Source organism: Astyanax mexicanus, chromosome 24 (assembly GCF_023375975.1).
Source record: "Astyanax mexicanus isolate ESR-SI-001 chromosome 24, AstMex3_surface, whole genome shotgun sequence".
NCBI lineage: Eukaryota > Metazoa > Chordata > Actinopteri > Characiformes > Acestrorhamphidae > Astyanax > Astyanax mexicanus.
In genome coordinates this window covers 9,295,069-9,310,705 of record NC_064431.1, presented here as the reverse complement: position 1 = coordinate 9,310,705, position 15,637 = coordinate 9,295,069, and the positions used below count along the sequence as shown (strand labels likewise).

Sequence of the window (15,637 nt, the reverse complement as noted above, 5' to 3'; positions counted from 1 at the left end):
TTCTCCACAGTTGACTGTAGACACAATCCAATCAAACACAGATGGATAAAATTACGGTGCACACATAATTATTTCCCAGTGCAATATATCGTTTCGGTCTGAAGCGCATTCGGATTCACGTGAATCGAGTTTCATGTAGTCAAAAAAGAACAACTGCTAAACATAATTTGCTAAAGATCACATGGAAAAACCAGAAAGCTATTGGAGGAATATTTTGTGGAGGGACGAGAATAAAATAATGTTTTGGTTTAAATGAAAATCATATGCATTCCAGCATAAGAGCCTTATACCATCAGTGAAACATGGTGGTGGTAGTATCATAGTTTGGGCCTGTTTTGCTGTATCTGGACCAGGATGGCTTGAATTCTTAATTCTATCTAATTCTAAAGAAAAATGTCAGGACAACTAGAAAATAAAATCTAAAGAGTTTTCAATCTCCTAATATGTTCTGTTTTTTTATAGTAAAATATATACAGAATAATATAACAAAAATCTAGATTTTTATTGCAGTGTATGCTGTGTCTATATATTACACATATATTTAATTACAGGAGCATTTGCGCTGGCAAAATATTTGCTTGCGAGTGTTTTTTGCTGAACATCATCTACTCAACTCAACTCTCCAGGTAGATAAATTACCACCCACACTCTTCTGTTTATAACTGTATGATCATCTTCAGTCACTTCAGGCTTGGAAAAAAATAGCTTGTTTTGCCTCAGAGAATACACAGAGAACACTGTTGTTCTTAACAACACGCTTATATGAAAGCCATAAAGAATGAGAATGTCAAATCTTTCATTGAGGTGAAGCAATTTTCATTTATCTTGTTTAAACCTTCAGTGTTAGCACCATACACTGCTGCTTCTTTCAATATACATCCTGATATATGCCGTATCACTGCTGCTGGTGACATCCTGCGATGATGCAAAACAAAGGCAGAATGAATTGCATCTGTTGACCACTTTACTCAATATGCTCAAGCTGTCCTTGACCATATGCTATGCCTTGGCATCATTGGATGTGCTCGCAGATAATACTCTAATGTTATCATTCCCCTTGGACGGCAATAAAAAAGGACAGGACAATAATGCAAAGCCTCGTAATGTCCCATCCCGCAGTCCACACCACCAGTCCATTGTCCACCTCGGCAACAACCTTACGAGACACAAGCACAGCTCCCTCCAACATATTACACATAAAGGCCACTTTTATAGCCATTCGATACTAACTGCTTTTCCCAGCTGCATGCCTTAAAGGTTGCCAGCCAGGATACGGGTCTCTTTAGACCAGTGACTGATGCTATCCAATGGTGCTGGCCAGAAACAGCCTTCTTTCCCACCTTTGACAAGGCATGAGGGAATATATATACAGGGCAGATAGTGGGGAATGTCAACGTTTCGGTCTGATTGCATCCGTCCTCATTTGTGACACTGAGAGGACGGAGTTTCTGACTGTGAATCTAAAGCTCTGAAACCTTGAGCTGTGTCACCTTCCCACTGCCAAGTCCCTGGAGCTTCATTTACAGCTGAGGCCAGAAAATCAGAGGATTTAAAAGAGCTTTAAGAAACAGGCGGCGGTGGCCGGGCGGTGGGGGGTGTGGAGGTCGGATCAGCACGGTTTACAATTCCTTTACAATATCAGCTCGAGTGGATGTGTAGTATGACTCGTTAACCTTTATGAAGAAGGCTAATTCAGATGTATGCTGAAGATAGGAACGGTGGGAGATTACAGGTGCAGGAATGGCATTGCTGCACTGTAAAGTGTAACATCAATTCTTTTTCAGATAACATTAGCTTTAACATTTTTTGGCACTATAAGGCGCACTTAAAATACTTTAATTTTCCCTAAAATTAACAGTGCACCTTTTAATCCAGTGAGCAGTAAAGCCACATCGCTAAAGTCCAGCATATACAAGAGTTTCAGTAAAGTTTCTCCAGCATCGAGGCTGGAGCAGTATTAGCATTAGCCACTAACCACAGCACTAACTCTTTAGCCATTCAGAGGTGAGTATATCAGCCTGTAGCCTGCCTTTACCTTATTAAAGCAAGCTACGTGGAACGAACCACTGGCTGATAGTGCCCCGGGTTACTGGAACACTCAGGATTCCTTAATGTAGGGCTGTCGGGTAGCACATTTACTAGCAGTTCTGCTAACAGCGGCTAGCACTGCCGCTGACCACGATAAAATACTGAAAAGTAAGTAAACGGAAGCAATTTACTCACAATAAATTAGAAGACAAATTTGAGTAGACTAAAATCCAGCGCTCATTTGACTTTGAAATATATTTTTTTAAGAACTACACTTTTGTGGTGAGACCTGCTGAATTAGAAGGCAAACACAGCGACACTCTTGTTCCTCCCTATTGTCGCTTAAAATGTGCCTTATTATCTGGTGTGCCTTTTATATGAAAATAGACCAGACAATAGATGTTCTTTGATAGTGCGCCTTATAATCCAGTGTGCCTTATGGTGCGAAAAATAGGGTAAATTTTATAATATCCGAACGATATAACTTGTGTAATTTTAGTTGAAAAACAACGTATAAATAAGTACACTTGCCTAACCTACGGTACCTTCACTTGTATTCAGTTATATTTTACATAAAGGTTGATTGGCTGGCTGCAGTGTTGTAGGCCAATTACCCAAAACTACACACTAATGGTGAGATAATGGTAGGGTCACAGTATTTATATTAACATTTAATGTTAATGTTATTATGCTATGTTAACTGTGTTTTAGTCACACTTCATCAACTTTTTATACAATGTGATAGTGTGGGTATTGGTATGATACCAAAAATAGATACGTGTTTCTTCTAGTATGATAACTGACTAAATAAATTAGAACACTTTTATGTTTACACACTCTAAAGTCAGTTTTACGTAAAATTGGATATTTCAAAGAGTTAGGTGAAGAAATCTGGCCACAAATATATAAACAGAGATGTTTGGGTTAAGTCAACTTTAAACTCATTTATTATGTCTTCTCTGCTGCTGCTTTTGTATTGGTTTATGACACAATCTATTTGCATACTGGGTGTGCCCCACAGTTCTGATCTTCACTATCAGTGTATAATGATTCCCCCCAGGACACTTTTACCCCCAGGTAAACTTGCAGATCATATATTATAGTTCTGTGTAATATATCTGTAATACATCTGTGTTGTAGGTTTTAAGAGCAAGCATCATTAGCTGAGCTGCTAGTGAGAGACCTAGTCAGATTTCCCAGATATCTATCTAAACAAATCTTGTTTGGTTCTGGGTTAGGGTAGAAGAACCAGATCTGCAGGACAGTAGTCCTTCAGGAGCAGGGATGGTGACCACTGGGTTATTTGCATATTGCAGCCTTCTACAAGTCATATCTCATAGTACACAGGACATAACCGAAAATTATTAAGAATTGATATATTGTGCAGGCCTGACTTGCATCAAGGACCAACAAAAAGAGCATCCTCTGAGGTATTCCAGATCGTCCCCTTTCATATTTCACTGTCACTGTTGATGACTTTCAAAATTCTGAGCCCCCAAACGAGGAACTGCTGTAACAGCATGTAAAACAAGCCCTGTCTGTCAAAGCTAAAACCACTGACAAAACTGCTACACCTACGCCAGCTCTGCAGCGCTCGATCCTCCGCAGTAAGACAATAACAAATCTGCATGGAAGATTCAGTGTGACAGGCTCAGAGAGAACGCTGTACGTTTGATTCTTTTTTCATTATTATTATTATTCCTGTGACAAATCCCCAGCAAGGTCACCTCTAGTTTCTGTGAGATATGACTCAGGAGGCAGGGCTGAGGTCAGTGAGTGATTATCGAGAGACTACAGCTGGGATTGCCAACACCTGTCTGTGGAGCAGCTAGCACCCTGATCATGATGGATCTGCCGGGGAGGAACTCTCTTTAGAGTGGGAAATGGGGGAATCCACAGGGGGCAGAGCGACTCGCTCGCAGGCAGCTTGCTTCCCTCGAAGCTGTGAGGCACCTGGCGATCGCACGGCGGGTCAATATAGGAAAGTAATGCAAACGAGCTCATTAAAAACGGTGATGCGCAGGTTTGGAGGGAGGCTTTCTGAGCTCCACAGAAAGGCTGGGTAAAAAGGTAAAAAAATATGATGTTTATATAAATATTTTTAAATTAGGGCTGCAGGACATATCGCTTAAGCATCATCATCATCATCATCATCATCATCATCATCTCATACATACATGCTCCATAGTCACATCACAGGACAAGCGATGATTGATGCACTGTCAAATTACATTTTTTAAAGCTGCTACATTAAATTTTGCTGCTTAATACAAAGACAAACTCACACTGTTTATATTTTACATATTAATAGCTACCAAATTACAGATGGTATCTACACAATTGCTTTTATATTAATCCAGTCATTGACGTCCTGCTAAATTTGGTGTTAATTACTTTTTGTAATATTGCAATATACAGTATCAGTCAAAAGTTTGGACACACCTCTTTACATTCAATGTGTTTTCTAAAAAAATTAAGCTATAAAGGACTGAAGGAGAATGTGATTCTTCTAAGTATTACATTTTTTTTTGAGGACACAATCGATATTTTAATCTCAGTTTCTTCATGAGCGAGAGACATCTGGAATAGTTTTCTCAGCATCTTGAAGGAGTTTCTGGAGGTGCTGAACAATAGTTACTGCTTTTCCTTTTACACTGTGAAGCTCCAGCTCATCCCAAATCACCTCAAATCACCATCTCAGTTTAAGGTATAGGGTTTGAATCCGGATATTGTGGCAGACAAACACTTTTTTAACTGTTTACTACGTAATTCCACATGTGCCCTTAATTGTTTTATGTCTTTATCATTAAGCTACAGTGTAGAAATAAATTAAATAATGAAATAAAGAAAAACAAAACATTAAAACTTTTGATTGGCACTGTATATAGCAGAACAACAAATGTGAATCACAATATGATGTTTTCTAATATCATGCAGCCCTAATTTAAATATATATTTTTATGATACATGATGCAAATCACCACATCAATTTTTTATTTTGTGTTGGAAAATTTATAAGTACAATGTTTCTTGTACATTTGCAGTAACACGCTACACAGGAGTAAAACAAGTATAATAGAGTAATTAAAAGAGATAATAATGAGCCTCTACAGCACTGTGTGAAGGTTTTAGGCACCGACAAACTGTGTTTAGCTCTGTAAGGCTGTGAATTAGGGCTGGAGAGCTGCCTTGAGGAAACACTTGGTGGCTGTTGAGCAAAACAATCTATAGACCTTGATCATGGATGAAAATGAATGGGAATAATTGTGAGGAATGAGGGATAAAAAAAACAACAAATAGATGAGTGCAGGTCAGTATGGCTGTGGAACAGAACTTGTGGACCTGCCCAAAAACCTGGTGGTTTCCTGCAGTTTGGTGGCTGTAGGGCAAAGGGTTAATTGGGATAAAAAAAATATATATATATATAAATAAAGGCTCTGCTTGCTGTGCAGATCTGACTGCATTCAGCAACAAGAGATTTAGTGGGGTTCATCATCCCCAACTCAACAACTCATCCCACACCTGGCATTAGGCATTGTGCCAATAGGTTCTTGTTTTATGCTGCAGATAATCCTAGTTTATGATCAACACTACTCTACAGGTACTAGACATACTGCATATGTGTGTATGTGTGTGTGTGTGTGTGTGTGTATTTGCACATCTGTGTCAGCAATGTGTGCAACTTAAAGTAGCTGAATGCATTCATTAAAATAGCTGTCAACAAACATTTGGATATTTACAGTAGTGTAACTGGATTTCCGGGCTGCCTGAAGTTTCCTGCTAAACTTTAAGTGATGAGCTGAATAATGATGAGTCCCACGCAGTGCACTGGTTCCTGGTAAACACACTGTGACACACCCCCTGAGCTGTACAGCGAGCTATAAGAGCAATCACTGCTTTACTCTATGCAGTGTCTATCACTGCTGCCAGGCTAATGCATGCAGGACACTTTCGGTAAAGAACTGGGGGCTACTGATTACCCTGTTGTGTACAAACGACCTCACAGAGCAATAAAGCATTAAAAGCACGATCTCTGCAAAAAACCTCTTGTCTGCATCCATGAGGATCATGATTAGGGACAACTCGATGTGGAAACTCTGGCCCGATGGTGATATTCCATTTTACACATGTATATATCTACTGATGCTGATACCGATATACAGCTCTAGAAAAAATGAAGAGACCACTTTAGTTTCTGAATTGTTGTTTTATTCTATAAACTACGGACAACATTTCTCCCAAATTCCAAATAAAAATATTGTAATTAAGAGCATTTATTTGCAGAAAATGAGAAATGGCTGAAATAACAAAAAAACATGCAGAACTTCAGACCTCAAATAATGCAAAGAAAACAAGTTCATATTCATAAAGTTTTAAGAGTTCAGAAATCAATATTTGGTGGATTAACCCTGGTTTTTAATCAGTTTTCATGCATCATGGCATGTTCTCCTCCACCAGTCTTACACACTTCTTTTGAGTCACTTTATGCCACTCCTGTTGCAAAATTTCAAGCAGTTCAGCTTGGTTTGATGACTTGTTTTTGGTTTGATCATCCATCTTCCTCTTGATTATATTCCAGAGGTTTTTAATTTGGTAAAATCTTGGTAAAAACCTTTTTATTTTCAGTGGTCCCATCTTTCCAGAACTGTACATATTTATAACTTACACAGAGACTACACACCCCGATGTACCTTTAGAAACAAATGTAACATTTACTTGCCTTACATTTCAGCTCTCAACTAATTGTACACAAGCAATTAAATGGAAGGCGTTTCCTCAGAACCACTTATTTTGCTAACTTGTTCCTTTTTTGGAGAATTCTTTCATTCAACTACCTGTTTATATTCTTCTTCTACAAAAGTTCAATTAATTTTATGTTTAAATAAATAGGTTAATAAATAAGTACTGTGGTCGGTGTCGGTCAATTGTAGTAGTGCAGCCAGTGTCACCTTGTCCTCATCCAACATACGATAAATACTTAAGCAAGTATTGGTCTGAAATATGGGATTGTAGGCATTGCTAAGGACTTTTAGGAATTGCCAAAAGTCTCTAAAAAAATGTATTGGTTGATTATCGGTCGACACCTATTTAATTTCCATATAATTTTGCATCACTAGTCATTACAGTGGGGTACAATGCACACTAGGGGTGGGATAATAAATTGATATCATGATATATTGTTTCATACTGATCATATTAACTCTATGTGGCATGAAATATTGATATTTATATTCAAATTATTTAAAACTGACGCCAATAAATCCATTATTCCTGGTATTTGCTTATTTAGGAGTATTTTATCCTGTTCAGTAACACAGATGCCATGAAGTATCGCAGAGAATTGTCTTGTGATATATATCGAGACAATACTGGTGCCCTGTGATCCCAACCCCTATTGCTCACATAGTCTTATACATACATACAAATAGACTATACGCATGCAGATGTCAGATCCAGTCACATGCATGGCTTCCCAAAACCTGTCTGCAAGACGTGATAGCAGGAAGTGTTGCTGGAGGAACATATGGAGGGAGATGAGATTCACACGAGTGATCGACGCTGGACTTAAACGCCACAAGATTTCCTAACACACCCTTCAATCCTGCGGTCTGTGTGGGAGCAAAGCTGTGTTCTTTAAGCTGTGATGTGTCTTCTAGTCACTAACATTACACACACACACACACACACACACACACACACACACACACACACACACAGCCCGAGCTTTTCCACTTGTAATGTGCCAGGGTACGTTCTGCACCATTGAGCCACTGAGGATAATAATGACTCGATGGGCAACAGCTGATTCCTCCTTTCATATCTCATTCTTTTGGCATCTCTGATGTTTTTGGAGTTTTCTGTATAATATATATTAGCTGCAAACCTCATCACTTAGCGATTTAATACAAGGATAGGCTCCTGGAAGTACATTTTTGTAAACACATTTGTAAACCGACCATTTATGTACAAACATGACAAAAAATATATATTTCTAAACATTACTCAGCTATTTTGTGTTAGTTGATCATGTGTGGCCACATAAACGTTAAAACAGAGATATTTGGGCTCCGAGTGGTCCAACTGGCTAAGTGTTGCCACTATAATCAGGAGATCGCTGGATCAAATCCTGTTCATGTAGTTTGCCATTGGCTACCGGAGCCCTGAGAGAGCACAATTGGCCGTGCTTTCTCTGGGTGGGTAGATGGCGCTCTTTCCCCACATTAATACAAATGGGTGATGTCCACAGCACAAGGCGTCTGTGAGCTGATGTATCAGAACCGAGTCACTGCGCTTTTCTCAGAGTGAGCTGTGATGCTACTTATGCTACTAATGCTGCATCAGCAGCAGTTCAAAAAGAGGCGGAGTCTGACTTCACATGTCTCGGAGGAGGCATATGCTAGTCCTCACACTCCTGGGGTTGAGGTCAGTTATGATAGGGGGTGTCCTAATGAGTGGGTTTGGTAATTGGCCGTGTAAATTGGGGAGAAAAGTTGAATACTTCTTTTCTATTGGCATACTAGGTGTGTCTTCCTGCTTCTGACTCTCACCATCAGTGTGTAGTGACTCCCCCCAGGCTACCTTAGGTAAATTTGCAGAAAATATATTATGATTAACAGCCTGGTTGCTAAGTTGTAAGCTGTAAGAGCAAGCATAATTCTTTAAGTTGTTAACTCTGGACACTAGCTATACTATGCTAAACTATGTATGAATAGGCTATAATACTTGAGCCCTCTATGAGACAGTACTAAAACTATAGGCCTACGGATATCACTAGTTTAGCTAATACAGAAGAAGACAATTTCTCTCAGGATTTCTCTGAATGGAATCTGAAAGTGGTACAATAGATAGCAAGTCCTCAACAAACTCCAGTGACCTTTCATTTCCCTTTCATTTCTCTTTTCTGCCCTAAAGACTTCAGACTGGTTAGAGGTAGAAATACGTAAATAGCTAATGGTGTATAAGACCTAACTAGCTATATAAATTTCCACAGGATATAATAGCCAGAAATAGGTTCCTAACCTATAATACAGTAATCGCTCAAGCCTACAGATGTAATGATAGGGATATGAGATACAGAAGTAGACAATTTCTCTCATTTTCTGCCCTTAAAAGAGTTAGATTCTAGAAATAAATGGCTAGTGGTGACATCCGTGGGGTGTCATCCCTTAGCCTATTAAAGAGGAAAAAAATAGCTATAGGAGTTTATACAGGACATAGGTTAACAGCCCAATCATCTTACTATTGCCTGTTCAGGACTGAAGGATACAAAATGCTACATGCTATATATAAGCAGGCTTATACGTATATTGAAGGTTAGCCTTCTGTGAGCCAGCAGTCTAAATTTACTACAGAATTAGAGTACTTATCTCAAGAGTACTTATCTCAAGATTTCTAACTGAAAGATCTGCATGTGGTACAATAAATAGAAAGTCTTCATCAAACTTCATGCCCTACAAGGTCCCTTCTTTTCTGCTCTCAACAAAACATCAAATATGTTTGAGGCATAGCCTTGAAGTATCTAAATGGCTCCAAATAAATGGCTAGTGGTGGATTTCATGTTCAAATGCACAAGTCTCATGCCTTATAAATGATCCATTTAATACTATCTAACTATCTAAGAGTTTCTACAAGATGCAAGAGTGTAATAATCACACTATTGGCAGTTTAGTCTGGTTTTGTACATTACATGTCATATGTTAGATATATTTTATAGGCTATAGTAAGTTATAATAGGTTAGCCGTCTGTAAGACATTAGGCTACTACAGAAGTAGACAACAATTTATCTCAGTATTTTTCATTAATAGCCCTGTAGCATGTGATAGCTGCAACATCACGCCCTCAAAAAACTTCAACCCCTCCTGCCACACATGCTTGCTAAAGTGGCATGCACGAGTGACTTTCTTTATATAAGCTTTATATAGGAATTTCTACAGGACATAACAGCCTGATAATCGTACGATTGCCTGTTTAACCTACTGTTATATATTGTATGATATGCTATGAATATATAAATAGGCTATAATAGGTAAGCCCCCTGTAAGACAGTATCAGATATATGACTACAGACTACAGTTTTATAAGATTATTGGGTACAAAAGTAGACAATATCTTACAGGATTTCTCATTCATTGATAGCTCTACATGTAGTAGCTGCAACATCAAGCCCTCAACAAACTTAAATGGAGTACATTACTACACTACAGGAGTTTCAACAGGATTTAAAAGCATAATATAGACAATTTAGACAGTTTCTCTCTATGTCTGATAGATGGGTCTGTAGAATGTGGCAGCTGCAACATGAAGCCCCAACAAACTTCAACCCCACCTTCCACGTTTTTTACCTTGCTATCTAAAGTGGCATCATCTGCAGAGAAGATGATGGTTCTGGGTTTCCCTCCTTAAGCATTAAAACTGGTTAGAGTTAAAGCTAGCCTTGAAATAAATGGCTAATACTGCATGTCATGTCCAAATGCACGAGTGTCGTCCTTTATATAAGCTATAGGAGTTTCTACAGGATATAACATCTGATTAATCTGATTATTGCCGGTTTAGCCTACTGTATAAAGCAGACATTTTCTCATTTATAGCTCTACATGTGGTAACTGCAACATCAAGACAAGCCCTCAAAAACTTCAATGGCACCTTCCACACTTCTGTGATAAAGTGGCATCATCTGCAGAGAAGCTTCTGAGTGGATTGGATTTCATGTCTAATGCATGACTGTCGTCCATTATGAGATAGGTATTAACTACTATATACAATAACTAAAGTATAATCTCAACATGATACAATACCACAATATAGACAATTTTAACCATTTCTCTCAGTATTTCTCATTGATAGCCCTGTAGAATGTTGTAGCTACAACATGAAGCCCTCAACAAACTTCAACCCCACCTTCCACGTTTTTTTTCTTGCTATTTAAAGTGGCATCATCTGCAGATAAGCTTCTTTTTGGGTTTCCCTCCTTTTTTGCCCTTAAGCATTCAAACTGGTTAGAGTTAAAGCAAGCCTAAAAAAATGGCTAATGCTGCATTTCATGTCCAAATGCATGAGTGTCGTCCTTTATATAAGCTATAGGAGTTTTTCAATCTTACTATTGCTTGTTTAGCCTACTGTAGGACATTGTATAAGATATGCTACTGTATATATAACTAGGCTAGAATAGGTTAGCCCTCTAAAATAATACAGATATTATAGGCATATTAGATACAGAAGTAGACATTTTCTCACTGATAGCTCTACATGTGTTAGCCGCAACATCAAGACAAGCCCTCAACAAACTTTAATGGCACCTTCCACACTTGCTTAATGAAGCGGCATCATCTGCAGAGAAGCTTCTGGGTGGATCTCATGTACTATGCACGACTGTCGTCCACTGTTATTTACAGTGGCTATAGTTTCAACAGGATATAATAGCATAATATAGACAATTTAGACCATTTGTTTTCAGTATTTCTCATTGATAGTTTTGTAGAATGTTGTAGCTGCAACATGAAGCCCTCAACAAAACTTCAACCCCACCTTCCACGTTTTTTTTTTTTTCACGTTTTTCTTTTTTTGCTTGCTATTTAAAGTGGCATCATCTGCAGAGAAGCTTCTTTCTGGGTTTCCCTCCTTTTTGCCCTTAAGCATTCAAATTGGTTAGAGTTAAAGCTAGCCTAGAAATAAATGGATAATAATGGATAATAAAGTGTCGTCCTTTATATAAGCTATAGGACTTACTATTGCTTGTTTAGCCTACTGTAGGAAATTGTATATATAACTAGGCTATAATAGGTTAGCCCTCCAAAAGAATACAGATATTATAGGGTTATTAGAAACAGAAGTAGACATTTTCTCACTCATAGCTCTACATGTGGTAGCTGCAACATCAAGACAAGCCCTCAACAAACTTCAATGGCACCTTCCACACTTGCTTGATAAAGTGGCATCATCTGCAGAGAAGCTTCTGGGTGGATTTCATGTACAATGCATGTCCAATGCACGACTGTCGTCCACTGTTATATACAGTAGCTATATGAGTTTTAACAGGATATAATAGGGTAATATAGACATTGGCTATCTGATTGATAGCCCTGTAGAATGCTGTAGCTGCAACATAAAGCCCTCAACAAACTTCAACCCCACCTTCCGCGTTTTTTTCTTGCTATTTAAAGTGGCATCATTTGCAGAGAAGCTTCTTTCTGGGTTTCCCTCCTTTTTGCCCTCAGGATTAGTGCTGTTGAGAATGTTAGTGCTTTTCTAATGCCTCCCATGCAGCAGACGCTCCACAGTGTCAGCAGCGTCAGGAATGCTGTGTGCAATGCTTTAAAACGCGAAATGCACCATTTTCACCATTTTTGTCACCATCTGAATGGGTTAAAACATTGATCCGAGTTTGCTACTCCTACCCTTACCCCTCTCCTAAACCACCTCGCAGTCGTGCCATCGTGCCACCGTGCAGAGATACTGACTGCTTCCCAGCCCAAACTGGGCAAGCAGCTCCATACACAGCTATATAGAACTGAACAGGGCAAAGTTTATTTTGAGGCGTTATCATTCTGCAGCGCAGAAACGCGCGCAATCCATGTTCCATTGGAGCACTGGAACATGCAACAACGTTAAAGATACGTATACAATGTTGCATGCACGCAGCTATAAAACGCACGCGCACACACACACTTAGGCGTCGTTGGAGCGTCACTTACCGAAGGCTAAATCCAGCAGATCCGCGAGCAGGAGAAAGCACAAAGACAAGGCGCTCATCTTCCCCATGTTTTGCAGTAAATCCCAAACTCCATTTGGCGTTCACATGCTCCCGCGCGCCCCTGCCCCGCGTAATCCGCGCCGTGCCAACCGGGAACGATGTGCAAGCGCCCACCGACTGACCATTCTTCACTCCGGCTCCAGCAGCTTCAGCAGCAGCAGCGGTGTTGGTGGTGGTTGTGGTGGGAGCGATGGAGCAGCAGAAGAATACAAATATTAAAGAGAAGAAGTGTAGAAATGAAGGGAGAGAGAGGGAGGGTGGAGGTGGGGGGTTGTGTCTGATGAAGAGTGTCAGATGAGGGCTCGCGGCGCAGCAGCAGCAGCAGGATTAAAACCCGGGATTTACATCAGGATGGAGATCTATGGGCTTTCAGTGAGAGCTGCGCGCGCGCTCTGTCGCTCTGACTCTCTCTCGCTCTCCCTCGCGCTCACTCTCTCTCGCGCGCGGTCTCTCTCTCTCTCTCTGTCTCTCTCCTCCCCTCTCTCTCTCTCTCTCTCTCTGCTCCACTTTCCTGTGCCCCCCCCTCTCTGAGCATGTTTCTTACGTTCCTGTCATTCTCTAGGTCTCTCTCTCTCTCTCTCTCACACTGTCTTTATGCATGTTTCACATGACTCTCTAGCATCCTTCTCTCTTTCTTTCTTTATCTATCTCTCTCATCATGTACCTTTCTCATTTTACTAATGTGTTTCTTTTTACAATCTCACTCCTTATGTATGTCCAATTTATCTGTCTTGTTGTCTTTATGTATGTTTCTCATGTATCTTCTTCTTTCTCCACTCCTCACTTTCTCTTACTCATGACTCTATCTCCCATCTCTCACTCTGTCTTTATGTATGCTTCTCATGACTCTCTTCCATCTTTTCCTCTCTTCCTTTTTATATCTCTCTTATTATCTAGCTTTCTCATTGTACTGTTTCTTTACAATTTCTCTCCTTATATATGTCTAATATGTCTGTCTCACTGTCTTTATGTATGTTTCTCATGTGTCTCTCCTATTGCTCTCTCTCTCTCTTCCTCCCTCAGTTGTCTTTATGTGTTTTTCTCATGTCTCTCTTATCTTCTTTTTTCCACTGTTCTCTTTCTCTTACTCATGACTCTCTCTCCCATCTCTCTCTCTGTTTCTCATGACTCTGTCTTTCTTATCTATCTCTCTCATTATGTACCTCTCTCATTTTACTTTGTTTCTTTACAATCTCTCTCTCCTTATGCATGACTAATATATATCTTACTGTCTTTATGTATGTTTCCAATGTGTCTCTCCCATTGCTCTCTCTCTCCCCCTCCCTAGTTGTCTTTGTGTGTGTTTCTCATGTGTTTCTCCCATCTTCTTCTTTCTCCTCTGTTCTCTTTCTCTTACTCATGACTCTCTCCCATCTTTATATGTTCCTTTAACTGTTTCTCTCATATCTACCTTTCTCATGTTATTATATCTCCTTATGTATGTTTTTCATGACTCTCTTCCATCCCATCTCTCTCTTTCAATATAGCTTTATTAGCATGACTGTGAGTTACAGTGTTGCCAACAATTATATGAACATACATAACAGCCATAATAACATTTATAACAAAAAAGACGATCTATCTCTCTCATTATGTACCTTTCTCATTTTACCAATGTTTCTACAATTTATCTTGCCTTACATATGTCTAATATGTCTGTCACTGTCATTACATATGTTTCCAATGTGTCTCTTCCATATGCTCTCTCTTTTTCTCCCTCTCTCCCTCCCCAGTTGTCTTTATGTATGTGTCTCATGACTCTCTCCCATCTCTCTCTCTCTGTCTATCCCTATTTTTCTTTATCTATCTCTCTTATTATATACCTTTCTTATTTTACTAATATGTTTCTTTACAATCTCTCTCTCTTCATATATGTCTAATATATCTGTCTCGTCTGTATGTTTCCAATGTGTTTCTCCCATATGCGCTCTCCCTCTCTCCGTCCCCCAGTTATGTATGTTTCTCATGTGTCTCCCCATCTCCTTTTTCCACTGTTCTCTTTCTCTTACTCATTGCTCTCTTTCCCATTTTCTTTCTTTCTTTATCTCTCTTTCATAATCTACCTTTCTCATGTTACTGTATCTCCTTATGTATGTTTCTCATGACTCTCTTCCATCTTACTCTCTTTTTTTGTCTATCTCTTTCAATATGTACCCTTTCTCCTGTTTTTCATTCTCTCTCTCTTTTCTCTCTCTCGCTCTCTATCTTAATTAGTTTTTATTACGTCTCTTCCGTTTGGTTTCTCCCATTCTTTCTCTCTCTGTTGGTCTTTGTATATGTTTCTCAAGTGTTTAATGCCTCTGTCTTCCATCTCTTTCTCTATCCCTCTTTCTCTCATACTGTACTCTCATTTCCCCTCTCTTTCATGCTCTCTCTTTATTTCCTATGTTCCGGTTCCTCTCTCAGTGGCAGGAAAAAAATAATGCACCAAGAAGGATTTCTTGTAATGGAATGAAACTGTATATTTGTAAATGTAATGCTGATATATTAGAGTGAAAATATAAATCTAAAGGCTCTAGTACCCTGTTGGGGGCTCTAGCCTGGATACAGGATGAGATAAAGTTGTGCATGGAGGTGTACAGTTTCCATATGGCATCCTGCAGCTGGGCCTGTAGATCCTGCTCTACACTCATAGGTTGCTGAAGCTGGTGACCAGACAGACAAATTTACTTTTGCAATGTGTCAAAGACATTCCTGTGAAACCATGGCTTTGTGGGTAGAGGGCAGTTGGAAGCCCTGTCATGGGAGGCAACACGTGTCCCTCTGGGGGTGTTCGACAGCAGTTGCTCCACAGCAAAGGCATGATTGAAGCACTCAAACCGACCAGTCCATGCTTCTGTTCACAACACCACTGCTTC

At 39.5% G+C, this 15,637-nt stretch overlaps 1 protein-coding gene across 2 annotated transcripts in view; it reads right to left on the bottom strand.

The window, feature by feature from the left end:
* igsf21a (immunoglobin superfamily, member 21a) overlaps window positions 1–12,912 on the bottom strand; it is a 509,658-nt gene extending 496,746 nt beyond the window's left edge. For both annotated transcript variants that reach the window (XM_007230591.4, XM_015607518.3), the window contains exon 1: window positions 12,721–12,912. In XM_007230591.4, coding sequence (XP_007230653.1) covers window positions 12,721–12,787 — 67 coding nt within the window. In that variant the 5' untranslated portion in view covers window positions 12,788–12,912. The remainder of the gene's footprint in view (window positions 1–12,720) is intronic.
* Between the last annotated feature and the right edge of the window lie 2,725 nt (window positions 12,913–15,637).